General features: G+C 37.8%; 1 protein-coding gene and 2 non-coding genes across 3 annotated transcripts; 2 read left to right on the top strand and 1 right to left on the bottom strand.

Annotated features, from left to right (window-relative positions):
* Positions 1–678: 678 nt before the first annotated feature.
* Positions 679–21,595, top strand: LOC107220569 (monocarboxylate transporter 12). Its single transcript, XM_015659225.2, has 5 exons — positions 679–1,471; positions 6,572–6,715; positions 8,139–9,054; positions 9,894–10,114; positions 16,626–21,595. The coding sequence occupies exons 1-5, from the start codon at positions 850–852 to the stop codon at positions 16,796–16,798; spliced, it is 2,076 nt and encodes a 691-aa protein (XP_015514711.1). The 5' UTR covers positions 679–849; the 3' UTR covers positions 16,799–21,595.
* On the top strand, positions 3,855–3,926 carry Trnaw-cca. Its single transcript has one exon. It is a non-coding gene; the product is annotated as a tRNA-Trp (tRNA).
* Trnas-aga lies at positions 14,523–14,604 on the bottom strand. The gene has a single exon. It is a non-coding gene; the product is annotated as a tRNA-Ser (tRNA).
* Positions 21,596–22,331: the final 736 nt, after the last annotated feature.

The following is a 22,331-nucleotide window of genomic DNA, read 5'->3' as shown; positions in this document are numbered from 1 at the left end:
CTTGCATTTTTCTACGTTTCGGGTCTTCTCGAGAACGCGAGACTGACAAGGCAATTACGAAACAGCCATCACCGGTCTCTCATCCGCAACGATAACGATGGCGAGCCTTGTTGAGGTTTGTCCATGGCCTAAATCCCACAACGATCCCCCCACTTCCAGAAGAATCACCTACACCTGCAGGATAGAAGACTTCCTGAGAATTGAGCGCATTGCCGCGTGGCTACGTCCGATTGGCACATGTGCTTATCTGCGTATTAGGGGAAAGCTGGGTTAAACGAACCCCTCTCTCAGGATTTAAGTGAAGAACCAAAGAGACCCTTTCAGAAAGACTGAAAAATTGATGATTGCCGTAGTGCGTAATTAGCAAATTATGCAAGAGAGAATTATAGTCTACAGCTTATATCGTTTAAATATTATTCCTAGACATTCGAACCCCGCTATCTCCTAAGATATGCAAATATCGTGGAAAATTGCGGAGTCGACGACGTGCAGGGGTTGATCGGGCAGTGGTCCCCAGTCGAAGGAATCTTCGTCTCGTAATAAAATTCGTCCCTTAGCCCTATCGATCTCCGGTATAAATAAATGGCGAAGCGCCACTGAAGTGCGCTTGCGCGTTAACGAGTTCGGGCTGTTGTTACACCCTCTCGTATCTGGTTGATACGCGTAGCGGGGTTGGTTGGATGCGCGAAGACAGTCACCCGTAGGCCAGCAGCTGAGCGGCAAGTGTTCGTCGACGACCCCGGTGACTGATCCGAGAGCCCAACAATAAACAGTTTATACGCAGGAAGGGAATAACCATAAAACCACTCCAATGCATTTCGGTTCTTACGCCGAGAGAATCGAAGAAAAATGTCGCTGCCCAGAGAATGGAGCTTTCAAGAATCGTGTCGTATGGTCGATCGGGGACTCGGGTCAGGGCCGACCGCGACCGCGTCTCAGGAGGCGGTCGGCCCCGTCATCGACGAGAATATGAACCAGCAGAACCAGCTGGGATCCCTCTTTTCGATACACTCGGCCCCGGTCTTCGACCTCAACAACGGGATGCCATCCCCGAAGAGACCCGGGTCCCTCCTCGTCCAGGTCACCGCGACTTCGACGCCGCTGGTACCGCCGCACGTCAGTCCCCCGGAGACGATCGAGGACGAGGACAACGACAACCTCCTGACCATCTCGAGCCTTACCGCGAGGCCCCTGATCGCCAAGTCCAGGGAGCTTCGCTCATCACGGTATCGCCCTCGGGCCAAGAAGCCCAAGAAGGTGTCGCCGCCGAAGAATCCGAACCTTATACCCCTCGACGGTGGATACGGATGGGTTGTCGTCTTTGGGGCCTTCTTCGTTCAGTTCTGGGTCGCGGGACTCGTCAAGTCCTACGGAGTACTCTACGTCGAGGTGATGGAGACCTTCAGGGACTCCTCGGCCTCTGTAGCCTCTTGGATACCGGCGATTCTCTCGTGTCTTTGTCTCGCCTTGGGTGAGTTCATTCTCTTATCCAGAGACACGTCGCGTCGTAGAGAAAGAAAAAAAAAAAAAAACAAAACGTCAAACAACAACGACAACAATAATAATAATAAACAGAACGAGAGCCTCGTAAAATCTTCATACCTACGCCACCTCGCAATGATCCACACTTCATCTCTCAACCATATTCTTATATCTTTTATACGTACACTGCAACGTCATCGACCTCTTATAACGTAGTACGTACACCTGCAACTTTTGAGAGTTCTCCGATCGGGATTGATCTCCGTGTAGACAAATTAATCCCGCAAGTTACGCCGCCAAAGGGCGTTTGAACCTTGAGTGCCCTGCCTCAAGACGAATTCCCTTGGCCCCGGCGGTTGTTTTAGCATGTTATCATTATGAAACTGCACGTGCGCAGGACGCCATGCCGCGTTGCATTTGTGCTTTGCGGAAACGGTACGACAAGTACGCAGAATCGTTTGCACGCGTAATGCGGATTTTCGCTATCATGATTTGATGACACGTGCAGCTTGCTTAAGAAAATTGTTGTTCTTTCAATCTCCAAAATTTCTACTCACATAACGTGGCATTTCTGGCTGGAAAAATTTGATACAGGACTGTCAGTTTTTACATACTTCAGCATATTAATCTGAGCTATTGCCCTATACGTTCTTTTAACCAGGTATGAAATTTCTTTAGGGTATGAATTATTGAGTGTCTCTGATAATATTAAGTAAGCCGGGTTGCGTTACTTTTTTAGTCCAAGGAAAGTCGGACTATGGAAAGGAGCGAGAACGAGATACTTATATACATGTAATCGTTACTCGGTAGACACGTTCATATCTATTCATTTGCGCGTTGCGGTATCACAGAATGTGTTATACATAATTATGCACGTCTTCGCACGAACGATCAATGCAGACGCCTGATCAGTCCACTTGCGAAGTAGTAGATACCTTGCGTAAGGTATGTCTACCAGTTATCGACACGTTTATCCCCAATTAATGACTCTTTTATTTTTCAAAATCATAAACTTACGGCACAAATTGTGAATTTCTCGATGATTACAACCAGTTGCTAGAGGGTTAGATACTACAAATTTATTGTTTTGTGATTTTAGAACTAAGGATCAAACACATACAACCAAAAATGATGTATAATTGGGACAGGGTCAATAACTGGTACTTGCCAAATGGACGGAGCGAAACTGCAGGTTATCACGTGTACGAGTCAAGAAATAGACAATGAGAAAATTCGTTAGGTAATTCATCATGTACCTCACTATATTTTTGATCCTAATTCAACGTTGAGTTCGCACGAGTTTGGAAGGAAAATTTTAATCAGGTCGCAAAGACCATAAATTATATGAAATGGTGTATTTCCTCAGCGGTGTATGTCGCACTGTGTAAATAATGTGTAAAGTCTAGCGACCCTTAAGGGTCCAATGACACGCGTGCAAACACATATTACCTTCTTTGTGTCAACCCGTTGAACATGATGGCCTGAATTGTGTCGACACGTACGCCCCTGAACAAAGATTAATTTACCGAGATTGAAAGCAGCGTTTTCGCTGAATTTTTTCTAAGTAATACAGAAGAAAACTGTGTTATCCGAATTGATAGAATTTCTTTGCATTTCTGCGGATAATTGAAATTGTTATTTGGTAGAGCCACAAATATATCCATTCACCTTCAAAAGTTAATCGTACGCCGACTCTGATAGTAATCAGACGAAATTACGGTTACAGTTTTTGCCTATCGTGACAATTTTTTATGCCACTTTTTTATGTGTAGCACATCTGTATCAAACATAGAATCATATGGCTGATTGGTAGAGTTGCGGAATTCATCGATCCGTCCTGGACGAACGTTACACGATTCGGTCGGTGCTGCAGGAGAAAATAGACACAGTAATTGCGATCGTTTGTTAGAAAAAAAAAAGAAGAAATTGGAGTTTTTATTGCAAGCACAAATTAGACTGTCAATCGTTGCGAAATACGCGCTGCAAATGTAATGTAACCTTGGATGATCAAGTACATCGCAATTCATTTGCGAGAGTTGTGTCAATACGGTTTCACTTTTCCTTTTGTATTTTCTGAGAAGTCTAATAAAAAAAAAGTTTACTTCTTATAAGAAAAATAAGCAAATAAATAAAAAGTACCTAAGGATTACAGGAGGAACCGTTGGTCAACAACTTTTCTATCTTCTTAATTATCTTACAGAAATATGTGAAAATAAATTGATTCAAATTCTAATCTGACATCTCGATCGTATTGCGAAATTGCTTGTCGATTTATTGATTGGTTAGTTATCGCGATGAGATTAGAGCCGAGTATCATTACATTCGAAATAATTCTTCAGCCAAGTTCTGACAGTGAATCAAGTTTCTACAAGGACTCCGTGGCGCAACGGTAGCGCGTCTGACTCCAGATCAGAAGGTTGCGTGTTCAAATCACGTCGGGGTCACAGGAATTTTTTTTTCTACTTTTTTCACAGCTTTGTTACACCGCGGCGATTACGCTACCGCACAAATTGAAATTCGTGTCATCACGTAAATCAAAGGTGATATGCGTAGTAGGTTTACGTCAAGATAAGAATAATTTTTCATACCATCCGCACGTATTGCAAATCGACAACCTCACTTTCCTTCACTAACATTCGAATGTGCTAACGGGAGTTCTCAAGTTTCTGGATTATCGCGATGCTTTGCAAATCAATAAAAACTTACGTGAAAAATATAGGCAAACCCGTGTACGTATAATAGAATGCCAAACTTCCATGATTTTTTTATCTGTGTGTTTGTGTTTCATATATTTAAGTTGACCAGAATATGTTGACACAGTCATACCTACTGTTCACACAGTTTTTTAAAGTCATTCGCAATTATAGGTATAATGACCGGTATTCGAGCAACTTTGTGTACAACGAACTGATAACTCCATTTATAAAATGAACTTCCATGTGATAAAGGAACAATTATTTTTCAATTAGAGATTCAATTAGAGATCAACGGTAAATTTACTCCTACAAAATTTGATATTCATTATTAAGAATATTTATATAATTATATTCTCTGCGGATCCTTACACAGTCAATTTTAATACGGAGTCACTGTTGTAGGATTATAATTTTCTACACATCTGGAAAATTGACGAAGGAGACGGGAATTGTGAAGCAAATTTATTCGCGCAGCAACCAAACAATCTCAAAAATCGGATTCAACATTTTTGTTTTCATTTGAGTACATTAAGCTCGAGATGAATTAGCTCTTAATCAATTTCAGTTTTCGCCCTTACGCAAAGAAAACATATTATTCATTGTATTAAAAAATTATGGTCACGGTTATATCTGGACTGATTATGAGTATTGAATTATAAGCGTAACAGCGATAATTGAAAATCTTTGAAGTAATGAAAGAGTCAGGAGGAACTGGGTGTTAATCACCGCATCACCAATGCCAATTGACAATTTATCGCTGATAGTTAATCATTGCTGGCATTGTAACCTATAGATTTTTACCTATACATTATACATAGACGTAGATATTACAGGTGTGTGTTTTTTTATAACTGTGTGCGTTTGCGAACGATCGGGGACTGGGGTCTAGTTTCCTGCCGGCCAGTCATGCAACGGTACCGCATAGACGAGTTATTTGAGGTAATCGATGTTTTCAGCGAGGCTACCACAAACCGCCCAACCCTCACAAGAAATTCCGTCCACGTTCGTACCATCCATGACAATATCACGTGCCGTATTTACCATTAGAGTTGATAGTCAGAGAGTTTCAAAAGTACGGGAATTTAAGATAAGGCCTGATTTTTTCCTTCGTCAGAAAGAAAACATCGTTAAAAAATTTCGAGTAATGTTATTTGAAACAAGCACGGTGACCGAAAATGAAACAACATCTCTACCATGCAATAGACATGGTTTTAAGCAAATTCGAATAATACAAGCTAACAATAAGATGCATAAAGACTTTGAGATAAGGCTTCATAAATGGAATGTTCAAAATATTTAAATTCTGATACTTTGGACCCGATTCTCATAAGTTCGTGCTCATTTTGTTTGCCATACAGATCTCCAGAGATTGCCTAAAAATGTTTTTACCCATAGTAATCTCGATAGTCGATAAACATAGATTTTTTTAAGTAGGGTACAACAATGTTAGGTAATGTTCGGCAGCAATTACATTTGCATGTTCCAACTGTACTATATACAATATATAATACAAGATTTTTTAAATGTTTTTTAAACAGTTGGCGGGGATTCGGCTGGCGAGCAAAATGAGCCCAATAAAATTGGAATCAGATCAAAAACACCATAGTTTAAGCGTTTAAGATTCTAATTATAAATCTTTTCTCAAATTTTTGATATCCTCGTATGTGTTATTTAAATTTTTCTCACAATCATTTCTATTATTAAGTAAAGTCATTGTTTCATTCGTGTTCACCATGATTGGCACAAATAACACTGCTAAAATTTTCAAATGGATTTTTTTATTTTTCCAAATTTTGAGTTTGCGGGTGTTCATCCTCGAATCCTCGCCTACATTGGGAGAAGGATTCAAAATCCCCCTAATTTTTTCCAAAAAATGCAGTCAAGATACCTTTATACCTTCTTACAATTGACGAAACTTCAAGACTGTTCCATTTCCTTATTATCTCTGTTTTCAAAAATGTCTCTAGTTCAATTTCCCAACCGACGTTGATCTATTTACACTATGCGTTCTCTTCGACGACGAAGAGTATAACCAATATAGGGTCGTGCATAAAGTGCATGTACGCATGTATGTATGTGTGTATGCATGTACCAAGAATTAAGCTTGCAAGGCTTCACGGCGTCACGACGCGAAGCTTCGGTTCGCCTTGTGGCGAAACCTTTATCCAATATGTCACTCTTGGTCTTTTACTTTTTGTTCTATGTGTATACGTACATCGATTTTTAATTTCTACGTGTTTCTAGACTGCGACGTATCCTGTCGATGCATACAATATACTCATAATATCACATTATATATATGTATACAATACATCTGTATTCACATGATCATCTACGTAATATACAGGTACTGTGCTAAGATTCAAACTCTGCTCTTTCTGATATGATTACAGCTCCAGTGACTAGCATGTTGTGCCAAAAGTACAGTTGTCGTTCCGTCGTCTTCGTTGGAGGACTCTTCTGCGCTCTTGGACTAACCATTAGCTACTTTGCCACTAGTCTGGTTCATCTATTCTTCACCTTTGGTGTATTGACTGGTTAGTGTCATCATGAAAACATCCTATATGGCTTATTGACATAGTATATACATACAGTCCACGAGTTATGTATACGCAAGTTACACAAAGCTTTATAATTGTTATACCCATAAACTAAAAAGTATCACAGATCAGCACGATCAATATTAGCGCAAGTAAATATTTGAACGTGAAAGCTTCGTAATTGAACGGTCGAGTGCTGTATAAAATTAAGTTAACCAATTTTTATTCAAACACATTGAGTCTGTATGACTCTCAAATAAACTTTGTGAAACGTGTGATGATAGCTGGATAATCACCGTCGATAGTAATTAGTTCTCAGATTTAACAGATTGCGAGGAACGTAAAGTATACATCTTATATCTTGAAAAAGAATATGAAATCTAATACGATATGCCGGAGTAATGAGCAATCTTGAAAATTGTTACAAACTCTTCAAATCCAAAATGTCACTTGAGAACGAAGACGGGTACATCGATATCGGTCGGGTGTTTCAGATTTCTGTAGAATTCAAGCAGCGGGTCTGATATCGCGTTCCACTTTGAAGAGGCTATACAACTCCGTTGTGTCTCAATCAAATCGATCTGTGAAACATGTTCGTTGAACGAAAATAAAGTTTGATCGATCAGTTTTCACTGAGTAATAGAATTACTATGGATTTTTGGATTATCCGAAAGAAAACAAAGAGTATTGACTGTGACAACAATTATCAACGTATGCATTTTACATTGCACAATCTGCTCTCCGTTTGTTTTTTCAATTCCCCGGTACTACAAGAACTCGTATATTTTCTGTTAAAATTGCACCATTTCTCTCGTCGCAGAGTATAACGAATAGGTATAACCCTGTTTCGCGATGACGTAAATACAGGTGGATGTTACACGAGGCCTCGACCCTGAGAGCCAAGGTCACATTGCACGTGTATGTGTGTGTGTGTATGTATACAGCTATCTCCGCAAACGTTTGCAGCAACGGCAGGTCGATATCGTAGTAATTAGCTACAGAACTTGAAACAAGGTCTCGGACTGTTCCGTTGCAGACTTGCTCTGTATTTTTATCCCTACATAGTTCTTCAATGAAATTCCGAAAAAAGCTCATGCGTGCTCGCGATCTGATTGGGCTTTCCTCTGGAGTTGCAATCAGCGTCTTATCGTAACAAGCTTGAACAAACTTCCTTCCGAACTTTCACAATTTACACGTACATAATTATGTTTGCATAACGCCGTATCGTATCGCCGCTGTTATATAATTCAGAGAATTGGTGATTTCGATTCAATGGCCGAGGAAAGATCCGCTTTGGACGATTAATACGAACGTATATACTCCATGAACTCTGTAGCGAGGCAGTCGGTTTCTCTCCGAAATACGCGGGTGTCCCGTATAAATTATATTTTGTAAAACGAAATGGATTTTCTTGAACCAGGCATAGGAGGAGGCCTCTCGACAACCCCGGGAATCGTGATCGTATCTCAGTACTTCGACAAACATCGCGCCCTGGCGAATGGTATCTGCGTATCTGGGACGGCAGCCGGAAGCTTTGTTTTCCCTCTGTTGATCGAGAGGCTTATTGCCAATTTTGGATTCCACGGTACGATACTCCTCCTGGGTGGTTGCATGCTGCACGTGTGCGTCAGCGCGACCCTTTACCGTCCGTTGGAGGACAACTGCGTTGAGGATCACGCTGAGAAAGGGGACGAAGATGATGAAAAATCGGAGGTGGTCAAGGAGCCGTTGCCGTCGAAGCAGCAGAAGCTCGACCTCCTCTTCGCAAACGACGCCACTACTCGGCACAATCTTTTGAACGAACTCTTTCACCAGAACGGAGTGGTGGCCGTAGAACTTACGGACAGCGACGAGGAGAAGGACATCATGGGCGAGGCTCTGAGAATGAAACCGATATCGAAGATCCGTAGCTCCAGCATTCTTCACAGCGTCGAAGACCTGTCGACGGATTCAACGTGCGTTTACAAGGCGAGGTCCTCCCTTCGTTCTCTGAGATCCTCCGTTCCCGTCATCACGCAAATACCAGTAACGAACAATCAACCACTGCCCGAGGAGCCGGCGAAGACTTTCGCCCAGAAAATCACCCGCTACATCGACTTGTCGCTTCTCAAGGATCCTCAATTCATCATGATGTGCTTGTCCGTAAGCTTAATGTCCACCGGTAGTCCTTACATGCTTTACTACTTACCGGCGTACGTACATGCCGCGGGATATACCAAAACGGAAGCTGGATATCTCGTTGCGATATCTGCCGTTCTTGATCTCTGTGGAAGACTCGGATTGGGATGGTTATCCGATTTGCAGCTCTTCGACAGGCGAAAAGGATACATCGGAAGGTAAGGCTCTTTAATCTAACAATATCAAGGACACAACCAGGTCGAATAAAGCTTTCCAATAGATTTGCCCTAATGGGAAATATGAGTGGGGTTCGCAATACCGTATATTTTTACTCTCTTCTCAATTTTGACAGTTATATTCCAATTGCAAATAATCTGGGTAAAAGTTACAACTCTCTTACGTATTGTACAAGAAATACATGATTATGATAATTTTTGAAGTTCGCATGTATAGTAGCACTGACTTATTCCCAACGGATTCAACTTTTACAATTACCGACGGTTCATTACCGTTCAGGTAACCATAAATTAAGAATCATTTGACTGATCGTGTCGTTCGCTTAAGCGGAGATATCACGATACTGGGGCACTTAGCTAAAACAACACTTACATACACGTGAAAGTTGGTTCAAATATAAACTATTGCGTGACTAATTGTAAGATTGAATCGTTACCATATATTAGTTAGATTCATTTACCAAGGAAATTGTTGACAGCAAAAATGCCGGTGAAATGTTGAATGCTAGGCAAAACTTTGCGTTTCGCATGTTGCAGTAAATATAACGTATCGTAAAAGCGATCGGTAATTGAAAGTTTGTCAATAATGTGTCCACAAAACGCTTTCAGACTTACTTTGGGCAAAGTGTTCAGGTTTGTCGGGTTACTTTAACATATTGATAAAGTCATTTTTCTACCGCAATTAAAGAATATAATTTTGAGCGCACGATGAAAATAACCTTAGTTCTTGCTTCGATGACATTTTAATATACAATTTCAACCATTCTCAAATGTAATTGACGACGGACCGAAGCTTGAACACTCTTTTTAACTGTTCGCAGCATTGTGGGTGCCGGAGTTGCAGTCCTCGCCATACCGATGGCCCATTCTTTCTACGTTCTGGCATGTTCAGTTGGGATGTACGGTCTTTGCCTCGGCTGCTGGTTCCTTCTCGTGCCGGTCCTGCTTGCGGACCAGTACGGAACCGATAAGATATCCTCCAGCTACGGTCTCGTTAGGATGTTCCAGAGCGTGGGTGGCATCTCCATTCCACCGCTGGCAGGTAAAGTAAATATATCTCATTGCTAGACATGAGAATTTGGTTAGCTTGTATAGTAATGTTCATTCGTGCCCTAACCATCCGGCTACCCTGTTCTCGGTAAGAAACAAAATGCGGGTTCGATTCCATACGAATTACGTGACAACGACGCCCATTCTCTCGCTTCAACTTCATCGCCGGTTATCGTTACATAATTCGCATAGAATCGAACTTGCGTTTTGTTTCTTACAGAGAAGATGGTAGCCGGACGGGGAAGGTATCAATTAACATTACTGTGCGTCACCGTTGTATTGTTATCAAGGACAATCTGGGACTGCGCGTACCGGAATATAAGGTTTCTCCCTGCGTAACTGAAGTAGATACGTTAAACCGAAGGAATCTCGGAGCGAAGATAAATTTGGGCAAAATGGATGTAAATGGAAAAGGTTTTGATGAATAGTATTTTCTTGACCTCAGAGTGTTGAATTGAAATGGTAATCTTGGTTATGGAGGTCATTATTTAAAACAGAACAATCGATAAATTGTTGACGTTTCGGCCCGAGTGGGGAAAAGGTTTTCTCGCGTCAAAGTCTCGAGACTGTCCGTTTTTACAATAATATCTGTTTGCTGAGCAATCGTATACATAGATGGACAAATGACGATGGATAAACATTGCTAACGGTATTAGCCGTGCCAGGGTGTATAAGGGGTGTGGATACAACTTCGTTACAGTATCTTGACGCGGTATTGATCTTGGGTTTATTCACGGATCCGTGCTACATGTCTATTACTTTATGTATAACATATGTACAAGGGTTGTCTTTGGTATCGTCAATTCGGTCTATGCTGGTTTCGGCTCAATTAATTGTTTTCAGCGTTTCTAACACACGTGGAAGAGAATCTTTCTCGCCGGATTCCACCGTTTCCATTCATTGTCAGATATTTGTCTGTTCATACACAGTATGTGTGTATGAAAGTTCTTGACATGAATCAAACGCGTGGCGAAGTTCCTGGCCTTAATTATCATTAGGAATATTTTGCTGCTCTCGACGGGTTTTCATATATCATACGGTACGGAGAATATGTGGTAGTAGTCCTGGTTTTGTCGCAAACCTATTACAAACCGCTATTACCTGCAAGCTTGACTCTTTTCATTTTATTTCCACTCCTCTTTGTTTCACTTTGCTTTGCGAAACTAGTTACGTGATGAGGTTTTAATCATACAAGAAACTAGTTACGGAATGAAACTAGTTACATGAGAATTTATACAACTCTTGTTCTCACCGTTAAAACCACGTGTCTAAGAACGTGATTCATACAAAAGCACAGAGCTTTAACTCTTTGAGTCACACTACATTATTGCGCTGTAGCAGCTTTCATAACAAGATTCTGTGTTTTTGGTGTTGCTGATTACGAATCTGAAATCAGATTTCAACAATTCATGTTGGTGAATCCAATACACTGGAGGAAGGTTTGAAATTTGATCGAATACGGTCAAAAAAACTCTATGCAAAAGTTTTTGGTGATGCTGATTGGATTTTCTGTCCTGAATTTTTGAAATCTGATTTTAGATTCGTAATCAGTGACCCCAAAAACTCCTGGACATAGTTTTTTCTCCGGATTATAGTGAATTTGAAATTTTTCCTCGCTTTATTGGATCCGCTAACTTGAATTTTTTAAATCCGATTTCAGATTCGTAATCAGCGACCCCGGAAGCTTATAATTTATGTAAAACATATACATGTGTAGAGGTGTAACTTTCTCGGCAATGAATTATTCCTTCAAATTTCACGATTTTTTTCAGTCAATTTGTTTTTAACAATAATAATTCAAACCATATCCCAATAATTGGTCTCGAGTATTGAAAACCTATTAGCATACTACCAGAAATAGCAAAAAAACGTTGAAAAGTTCTCTAAATATACCAAAAATGGACATAAAATAGGTGGTAAGAATACTTACCACTATGACTCAAAAGGCTAATGGGACACGGTATTCCATTGCAATTTCTAACTTGTCTAAAAACTATCTGCCAATGATTCTTTAGGCTGATACAAATCATTTGAAAAAAATAATTTTCTGCCACGAAGAATCGGCAATGCGCCGATATGCTTGCATTCGCGAGCTGCTCGATATTTTCGTAACTCGGAAGCCCCAGAGCTATAGCAATTAGAAAACAAGAGCAGGCAGCTGCTCCCGTGATTACAGAGATGAAAAAAATACCTTAATTTCTTAAACTCCGTTTACCAATTACTGATGCGTAGAGAAATTGGTTACAATTCAGGGTTAATCAGCGAATCCGCGTTCTTGAAAAATGTCAGTTTCAGTATGGTTCATAGTGTACGCGATTTAATAATTAAAATCATTCTGGAACGGATTTGCCTAAAATCACCGTTGCATTGATAGATCAATTCGCTACATTGTGAGTAACATTGTCTATTTTACACTGAACCGAATCACGCGAATCCCATGGAGCCAATTGCTGCGCAATGTAAATCGATTCAACCATTACTCACTCTTGCATGAATCAGAGTTTGCTTGCTTAACGTATCGAGGTCACTAATTTAGGAGAAATGACGATAGTTTATAATGAAATCTTATTCGCATCTTGTAATTAATTAAACTTACGATTAGCGGTTTCTTAGTAAGTTAAGTCGGATTCAAGCAGCTTTTTACATTCGTGTCGCTGATTCTCGTTCAATAAAGCTTGGACCATTTGATTTATAAAATCTCTTACTCGTATAATTTCAACACTTTTATTGATCCAGGAAAAGAATTTTACCGCGGCTTTGAATTAGACAGAGAGATACGGAAGATGCCGCACCTCACGGAGTCAATGACCTCTTTGAATTCCTTCGTCAGCTCGTATTTCGGGGTGATCCTCTAGTGGCGTTGATCTCTCACAGTGATACTTGGAAAAAATTTACAGAGTGTGCGACTCGTCACCGCGGTTCTAATACGTCGCTTCCTCAGAATTAAGATGTTGTACTTGCGTAGGCACAGAGTATAATAATTGAGGCCTCGAAGAATATTCCGAGTAGATATTTTACGAAAATTGTCTGAAAATATTTACTCCATTTACCATTTCATTCTACAAAATCTGGGTGTATTTAATTATTGGGATTAAAAGGATTACGCTGAAATACAAGCACCTGAATATTACAGCACTTATACTATCTTATATAATTGAGCCTTAAGGATGTACTGCTTATAAATTCTTAACCAAAAGTGAGTTTCGTCGAGAATATTAAATACTTTACGATAAGATAAAAATCAGAATAAAATCGAACGCAATAAAGATGACGAGAAAATTAAATTTGAATAATAATAATGCCTAAAATTGATCAATAAATTGTTTAGGCCAAACATTGTTTAAAAAATTTGTAGGTATTGTTTTTTTCTTATCACGTAAAATGAGTTCGTTCATTTTTCTGAATATACATGGATTTTTAACGAATCTTCTCAGTATTTTGAAATTTCCGTTTTCGAAAATTTGTTAAAACTGTATTCACGAAACTATTCGTTCAATGCCCTGGGAACTTCTTAATTGTAATTTAGAACGTTTTTACGAAAACATATCCAAATTTCACGATTTTTCCTATATTTTTCAAAATTTAAAATCTTTGAACACGGAAATTTCAATGTAATGAGAAAATTCTTTCAAAATTCATGTGTGTTCAGTAAAATCAACCAACTCATTTCACACGATAAGAAAAAAACAATCCCTACAAATTTTTCAAACAATGTTTGGCTTAAACAATTTATTCATAAATTTTAGGCATTATTATTATCCAAATTTAATTTTCTCATCGTCTTTATTGTGGTTGATTTTGTTCCGATTTTTCAGGTTTCAGTATCCCAATAATTGTTAATTGTCTGAAAGGTGGCTAAAGCGTGATGATGACGAAAGTGAACGCTCCAATTGACCTCAAGCTGATCACGTAATTGCCGGGACTAGGCACATTTGGAAAAATTCACGAACACACTTACGCTATACCGCAAGAATCGATGCTGTTGGAGTGAAATTGTAACGCAGTTCACGATCACGGAGGTCCTTGGATTTCTTACGGGTCACACAACGAATTGTTTGTACAATAATCAGAACAATTACGAAACAGTCTGGTGCCTTCTGTATATTGTACCTGCGAAAAACTCTTGAATTTCACTACAGGCGTTACTAGAGCGTGTAATTTCGACATCTGTTCGGTAAAATTGAATATCAGCTGATGCAACTGCAGTGCGTTAGAAAAAGTTTGAAAGCATCGGAGCAACAAATATAAAAAATTATGCTTACTGTGCAAAATCAGGATACTTTTCAATAAACCGACGTCGCAGTCACGATCAATCATCCCATATTCTCAAGCCTTAAAACGAGCTTTGTGGATCATCTAACGGGCGGCTGAAATAAAAACTTGCGTAGGAAAAAAAAGCCCGCAGTCGGTAGGACTCGAACCTACGCTCCCAGAGGGAATCTGATTTCTAGTCAGACGCCTTAACCACTCGGCCACGACTGCTATTGATCAGGAATCGGTACAGCTAAAACACGTGAGCGGAAGCACATCGAGGAATGTGAAACACTCGGTGGCTTCCAATATTACAGCTAAACGTAAACTATCCGCTTGGCACCGGCTCTCGTTTATCCCTATGAAACGATATTTTTGCGATACACGAGTTCGTTAACTCTCCTACGCGAGATATTTTTAGAAAGTTGGCGGTTTTACAAATTTCGACCGGACTCACAGTCCCCTTATGGATCGAGCTTGCGGTAATTGGTAGTGTGTGAAAACAATGGTTGATTTGAATGTGGAGAAATCTTGAATGAAAACTTAGGAAAAGAAAAAAATGTCGTTTGCTGCAACGACAGTGAACACGAATGAAATAGCATTTTCATTACCCGATGAAGAGAATCTGAGAGAATTCGAACGACACAAGTTAAGGTGGGAGAAAATTGAGAGTTGGTTTGTATACTAGACTCGCTGAAAGCCTCTATTGTTGAAAGGTAGAATTCTAAAGTCTCGTCTGGAATCAACTTATCGATAATTTATATTTAGTATACGTGCAATTATCAGTCGAGACTAGGTATATAATCAGACAGTTGTTATAAACAGATGATAGCCGTAAATACTGCAGCGTCTGCAGCTGATATGGAAAAAAAATTGACTTGCGTCACGCTTTAGCTGAATAAATTAAATTCCTCGATTGTATTTCTTTGATTCTAAAATGAGAGAAAAATGCGAGTCAAGCCTTTGACTGTAGAATTCTACGTATAACTTTTAACCGTAGAAATACGATTACTGAGAACCGCTCGAGAGAATTTTACAATTTTTTATTTATTCAGAAGCACGCTATCGGTAAAGCTTCGGAACCTACTAATTAATTACTCCAGCTGGGCGAACCTCTACTTAATTGGCTTCGTTGTTATACGTCATCGGCGAGAAATACTGCAGTATTATATCTGTAACTTCGGTTTGTTTCTATTCGCGTGTATATAAGACTTGGATTTCCAATTAACCGTTCCTCCATTATCCCTTTCCAAGGTAGACAAGGTCAGAGAAACACTCGTAATGACGAAGATGATGTACGTTATTATGATTATTAGTAAACGGTTGTATAATCGAGTGAAAACAACGAATTTAAAATTACAAATTACTGTCCATTCGCTTTTCGTCAAATATTACAGCACTGGTAGCAAACACGTGTAAAGTAGCTTGCTGGATAAATTGGATACTGAGATAACCGTGAAAAACGTGAATAAATTTATCGAACGTATTAAAAATCGACCATCAAGCGTCGCAATTAATACTTTCAACCATCTGCGGACTAGATAGAAAAGTAACTCAACAGCTGATTGTGAGTGTTTTATTTGTCTATCAATAAGTAACGTCAGCGTCGTACGATGTTGACGTTGTAGATGTAAAATCGCCTCGTGAACAACATCGTTAGATCGATTATTGTCTGAAGACGTATACCAATGTAAACGACGTTATTATACGGCAATAAATATATGATCACCTACGAAAGATCTGGTTCCGAAATTGAGAATAATAAATTCAATGTAATGTTTTCAACGTGACATTTATTATTCGAATGATCACGGACAGTAATAACGTAATAAATATCATCGGTGAAAAATGCAAGTACACATCGTACCTAATCTGCTAATTATGTTGTAGATCAAGATATTAACTTAATACGTGGCCCAGAAAAACATTGTCTCTTGTGCAATAAATTGATCCCGCGATTACTCGATGAAATATACAACGTATATTATCTGTATGTGTATAAAAAACGTTACAGGGTCACGAAGAGTTGCATCGATAAAAACTATAGTATAGTGTTAAACAAAATAATAATACAATTATACAAAGAGTGAGTTGTTGTATCTCCTCTTGAGGCCTTATCATTTTCTGTTAGAGTAAACACGATACCTACCTTAATTGCGTCATTACGTAATGGCGTATTGAGAATTATACATTTCAAGCTCCGATGCATATGTATATTCTTTCAATAACGAGACAATGACGATTAATTCTAGGGTATCTGCGGGACGTAACCGGCAGCTACGCTGTCTGTTTTCTCTGCATGGGGACTTGCATGGTTCTCGGCGGTCTTCCGATGCTTCTCGTTTCCGGTGAACACTCCAAGCCTTCCACACCAGCCGGAGGCTCCGTCAGTAGCAAAGGAACCGTAAAAAGTAGCAAAGAGTAACGTTCAACCTCAACGTATGCAGTCGAGAATATCGAATCGTTGTTGAAAGTCGATTTCTTCCAACATATAACACGTAAAGAAGGCTGGAAAAAAATTATTACAACAATATCGTCAACGATACGTCGTGTAATAAAATCGTATAGGAAAGCTCTCGGAGTGAATAATTCGATTTCACCAATAATTACGCCGATAATTAAACTTATACTTTGCACCTCTACCAGAAAAAAATGAAAAAAAAAAAAAGTAAAAATAAAATACGATGATATTAGTTACTTCCAGTAATCGCGCGTATTACATTATACAGTTCAGAGTACAATTTAGAAATTTTCAGATGAGTAGATTTTACAATTAACATTATACAGTTCGCACGAAACAAAAATTTTTCACTTCATTTACAGTGCAATAATTATAGTCATCGTATTTTACTCCGTATGTACGAACGAAAAAGTATACGCATAAAAAACGAGACATATTAAAAATTGTTCGGTAGGGGTAACACATAAATAGTTTCATTATTATCGAGGAGCGAGGAACACTTGTCAACTACTGGCGTAAGATATTTAAATAATAGTATATATAGTTAGTGCCTATTGTATGTTTATCTCGATGTTTAACAGCAGCACGTTGGACGGTGACTCGTTTCTTTAAAAAAAAAAAAAAAAAAATAGAATAATTCATTCGCAGTAATTAGTTTCGGTTCAATCATATTATATACATTATACTATAGATGCCTGATCTGAATAGGCTTTTTTTTACCCTTTAAAATGTATTATTTTTCTGTTATCGGATGGATAATAATATAGTTTGAATTCTGTTAATTTTGCTAAACAGTAAAAGAAGAAAAAAAATCAAAAACCATAAAAAAAAAGGAAGAAATATCGATTGAATCGTTTAACGTTCTAATTACGAATAAATACGCGGCTATAGACACGTGACGCGTGTGCATATGTATTGGAATCGAATTTAAAGCCAGGCAATAGCCCAGATTACAGTTCTAAATAGCTTGGATTACATACATATTACGAAAAGAAGTTTTACAAGAATAAATTGAAATTTGTGCTTCATTGAATGACTTTAACATCGTTTAATTATACGGGCCAATCGGTTGTAGCTTGACGTTTGCAAATATACGTCGGAAGTATTGTTAGCGTGGAACGGCTAAAAATGATCTATGAATAAAAATTCGCGCGAATCACAGCCATAGATATGTATATAAATTATAATATTATACGGGGGCACAATCGAAAAATCATTCGCACAATTGGAACAAGTAAGAAAAAATAAGAAAGAAAAGGAAAACATTGTAATAAAAGAATCCGACGGTGTAAGATCTGTTTGTTCCGAATCGTATAATACACATTAATATAAACGTATAAAATAAAATAAAACTAATGATATTATTAATGATAATACAAGAATAACGATGAATTATTTAATACATAATAATACAACGGTTTAAGAATAATCGCGAATTATGATAAAATGAAAAATCAATCCCACAGCAACTGTAAAGTAGGCTACTGCTATACAAGATATTTGGAAAAAGAGCTTTGATGTTAATTGCTAATTATATTTTTAATTAAATTAAGCGTGACTGAATATTTGCTATTATGATAAAAAAAGAAAAAGATTTAAACACTGATGATCGCAAAACCGTGACCGTCGTGGTACGGAGGAAAATATAATTACATATGTTGAAGGCATATCGTATATGTGTTTTTGAAAATTTTCATCAAAGCACTCAACTTGTTCATTGATTTAATTACTATTAAAAGCGATTTTTGCTAGAACTTCGAATTTGTATTGCCAAGTTTTCTTTTCGACGTGGCGGCGGTATATTTATCAGCCAAGATGTGCCAACATAATGACCTAGAAACGAAAGAACCAAATCGCGAAACCAGTGACGTCGCTATCAGATCTGTTTTTCCTTCGTTTGACGTAACGCTGTTAATAGTCACTTATTCCTCTGTTTTCGCAACATGCAATCGTATTGTTTGTTTCTTCGTTAACAGAATTATTTATTCACCGAGACATTTTCGCTCATGGGCTTGTGTGCTTAGCCTCACACGATCTAAACAAACCTGTTTTTGTGTCCTTTTTTTTTCACACTCATTTGACCTGTCTGGAATTTTTGCGAGCTGATCAGCATATCTTACAATCAGTGTCGAAGGACGTCTGTAAGATTTGTACGAAAGGGGTGGTGCACAATACGCTGTAGTCGTATAAGGTTGTGGAAAATTGAACGAACAGGTAACAACAATTAAGCCGCAAAGCGTGAACTTATTCGCCGTTGGGTAAACCATAAACCATAAACCAATATACGTACATCTGTAATATACAAATATAATTGAACAAAAAGAAAGTAAGAAACTGAGGGTTAAAAAATCAAAAACCTTTCATGTTATTTAAATAAATTGTACTTAATACCAGATTGGGCATAACTGATAACGGGTTATTATTTTTGAGAATTTTGCTTCAAGAAAGAAGGGAAGAAAAATTTGATTTCAATAATAAACCACGCAACGCTGATACACACGTGGCATTGATTTACAACTATAAACAATATTGAATCCATACATCTATCGCATTTAATTACGTTGAATGATACGTATACTAATCGTATTCCTATGCATAGAATTTTTTGTAGAGTGTTTACGTTAGCTATTCAAATCAGCATAAAAATATGTCGTTGAGATAATTAATTTGTGCTATCAAAACTGTTCTGCTGTACAAAATAACGACGAGACATCTTCTAACTACAGAGTATTCGAGTATAGTGCATGTTGACGCACGTTTGTAGGTATTTGGAGGCCAAAATAAAAGAGTGAAAAATGCACTAATATTTGGTCAATAAAGATTAAGTAATAAATTTCGTTCCATTCGTACTTCAATAAATTGCTATGAGTGGTTTGGTGTCAAGTATAATGCAAATTACGTTGAAAAAAAATTTTAAAAAAAAGAAAAATTAAAAAAAAAACTGCCTGTAACGTGACTTGGAGTATTATAAATATTCGTGTATTATTTTATCAATTATATTGTAAGTGTTTCGTGGTGCAGTTGAAGGAAAATTGAAGTTTTGAAAATAGTAAAGGAATTAGTTGAATTCAAAAAATTGGGATAAAACGTAGTGTGGAAAACCTGGTTTAACCATTCATCTCCTATATCAATTCATTTATTACTCGAAGATTATACCCATATATATATATTTTATTATTATTTCAAACCTTGCCTTCTCGACCACGAGGCAGCAGCGTGCCGAAACTTCAAGGTGTGAGAGTATGAATAATTAAAACCTTATAATTTAAAATTTATTATACGCTCACACCGAGAAATGCGAGACGTGGCAGTTTATTGAAGAGAATACGCAGTTATAGCATGGGCGGTAAATATTTCTTCTTGCCGTGTAGGAAGAATCTCGCAGGTGATTTCGAGGTATTTGCAAATACAGCGAATCGATGCTAATGCGGCGGGTAAAATATTTACCGTCTATGCGTCGATGAAATAGGATTTCTTTTCCCAGATCTGCCTGCGAATTCTATTCCCTGCGTGCAGCGTCCGCTTCTTCGTGGTAAATGATAGGTCTAATTGTCGTTTAATTTCCGTTTATAACTCAAGTCATTGCATGGCTAGGAACTGTTTAATTGTATACAACCGGTCTAGATAATTGATTTTAAATTTGTTAAATTCCCGCGTGATATGTACATACCTATAATCCTATTACAACTATGTGTATAAAGTTAAATATCTATTATTATGTACCATAAACTTTTGCACGTCGACGTATATGGTATATTTTCAATAACATATATCGCGTTATACGTTGTTCATATCGCAAGAATTGATTAGAAATTAGAAGAAAATGTGAAAATTTTCCTGAATGCCGAGTATTATAAACTGCAGATTGATTGTTTAAAAAATTTTCAAGTTCTAAATTACACTTTGAATTTCGTACGTTATTGTCATAGATGTGCTATTAATACAATTTTGGCGACTGTGTTTAAATTCTGTTTAAATTTATTATCATTATCAACTGCTATAATTATTTATAATATTACACATACCGCTATACTGTCATACCTATACGCAACACAGCTGTTGATGTGAAATTTTTGTGATCAAAACAAAATTGATTGCTAAAAATTAACAAACTCTAAATGTGTTCTATTACTATACATATATATATATATATATATACCATACTTCTATAATACATATACTTATATATGAATTATTTACAGTATATGTAATAATCATACATATTATTATGGACGTCAGTCCGATCTTTGATACGGTGTGAAAAACCATTTTGCACCATAGCTGGTGCGTTTGGCACTGGCAACTACTGTAAGAGAAAAAAAAAATTAACCAAAGAAAAACGAAAAAAAAAGAAAAAAAACTAGAACGAAATACAAGAAAAAAGTAAAAAAAACATTCACGCGAGAGGCAGTATGTATGTAAATACATACATAGATCGTTTCTTAATCAGTTATGCTTACTGTTATAACGTAATTACAACGTCATTCGTTTACTTGCGATATTCCTTATTAAATGCGTCATGTTTGGTATTTTGCTCATTATAATACCGCAGCATCATGTAATTCTGTTTATTTCAACTATAAAACCGACAACAACGTGTGTAAAATTCAACCGACAGAATTAAAAAAATTAAGCTGTTACAATTTCATTTTTTTCATCTGCTTGAACAAAGAAAATTGAAAAAAAAAAGAAAACGTCTTGCGGGGCTAATAACGTCGTACCACATTATTATGAACGTGTCGTAACGCATACGGAATAAATGGCCAGAAATGTACCTTCAAGTAACTTGATATGTAATGCATACGATGTAGGTACCCTACAACCCCCTGATTGGAGATAATTCGCCGACTGTCTCTCGTGCGAAAATAATTGTACGATATATGAATAGGGTATAATATAATATAATATAATATAATATAATATAAGCTTGTGTCCTGTTCGTGGCGGATTGTTTTGTACTTAGAATTTTAGATACGAAGTTGAATACGATTGCTAGTTTACCAAAACGTTTGTGAGACTGATACGTATCGCCGTACGTACGTATGCCATGCAGTTGATATACATACGATTCCACCCAGCTGTATAATAATATGTATTTAATTGGGCTGCGTAATTGTATTGTTTTTCCTATGCCTCCAGTACCGTGCATACAATTTCAAAGGCGACTGCATCGTCCGTATTCTTTGAACAATTAATTAAACCAATTTGCTAGCTGAAAGATGGAGTCCACGCGTTCATACGGTGTACACGCGATTGCGAATTAACTCATGTACGCATTCAGAATGTACGTACAACAAGCCGCGTTCGTTGGCCCGTAATGTGCAGGGCTTGGATTATACTTTTATTTTTGTTATAACGATATACGTTCGTTTTTGCCTCGCAGCTTATATTGCTATCGCCTTATCTGAAGAGCAGCGATCGTTTTGCTGTTTTCTATTATCTCGGAACATGTACCTTATTTTAAACCATCGCGTATTTTTCACACGACATTTTCGTG

The sequence above is a fragment of the Neodiprion lecontei genome, chromosome 4 (genome assembly GCF_021901455.1).
Source record: "Neodiprion lecontei isolate iyNeoLeco1 chromosome 4, iyNeoLeco1.1, whole genome shotgun sequence".
Lineage (NCBI taxonomy): Eukaryota > Metazoa > Arthropoda > Insecta > Hymenoptera > Diprionidae > Neodiprion > Neodiprion lecontei.
The sequence above is the reverse complement of the archived record's forward strand: the minus strand, read 5'-3'. Positions and strand labels throughout refer to the sequence as shown.

What these genes read in the sequence shown, in the direction of transcription:
- LOC107220569 (XM_015659225.2), top strand. Translation starts at nt 850, where the DNA reads ATGTCGCTGCCCAGAGAATGGAGCTTTCAAGAATCGTGTCGTATGGTC. An exon ending in CGAAAAGGATACATCGGAAG is followed by an intron (nt 9,055 to 9,893) that starts GTAAGGCTCTTT and finishes AACTGTTCGCAG; the next exon opens with CATTGTGGGTGCCGGAGTTG. An exon ending in CTCCATTCCACCGCTGGCAG is followed by an intron (nt 10,115 to 16,625) that starts GTAAAGTAAATA and finishes GATTAATTCTAG; the next exon opens with GGTATCTGCGGGACGTAACC.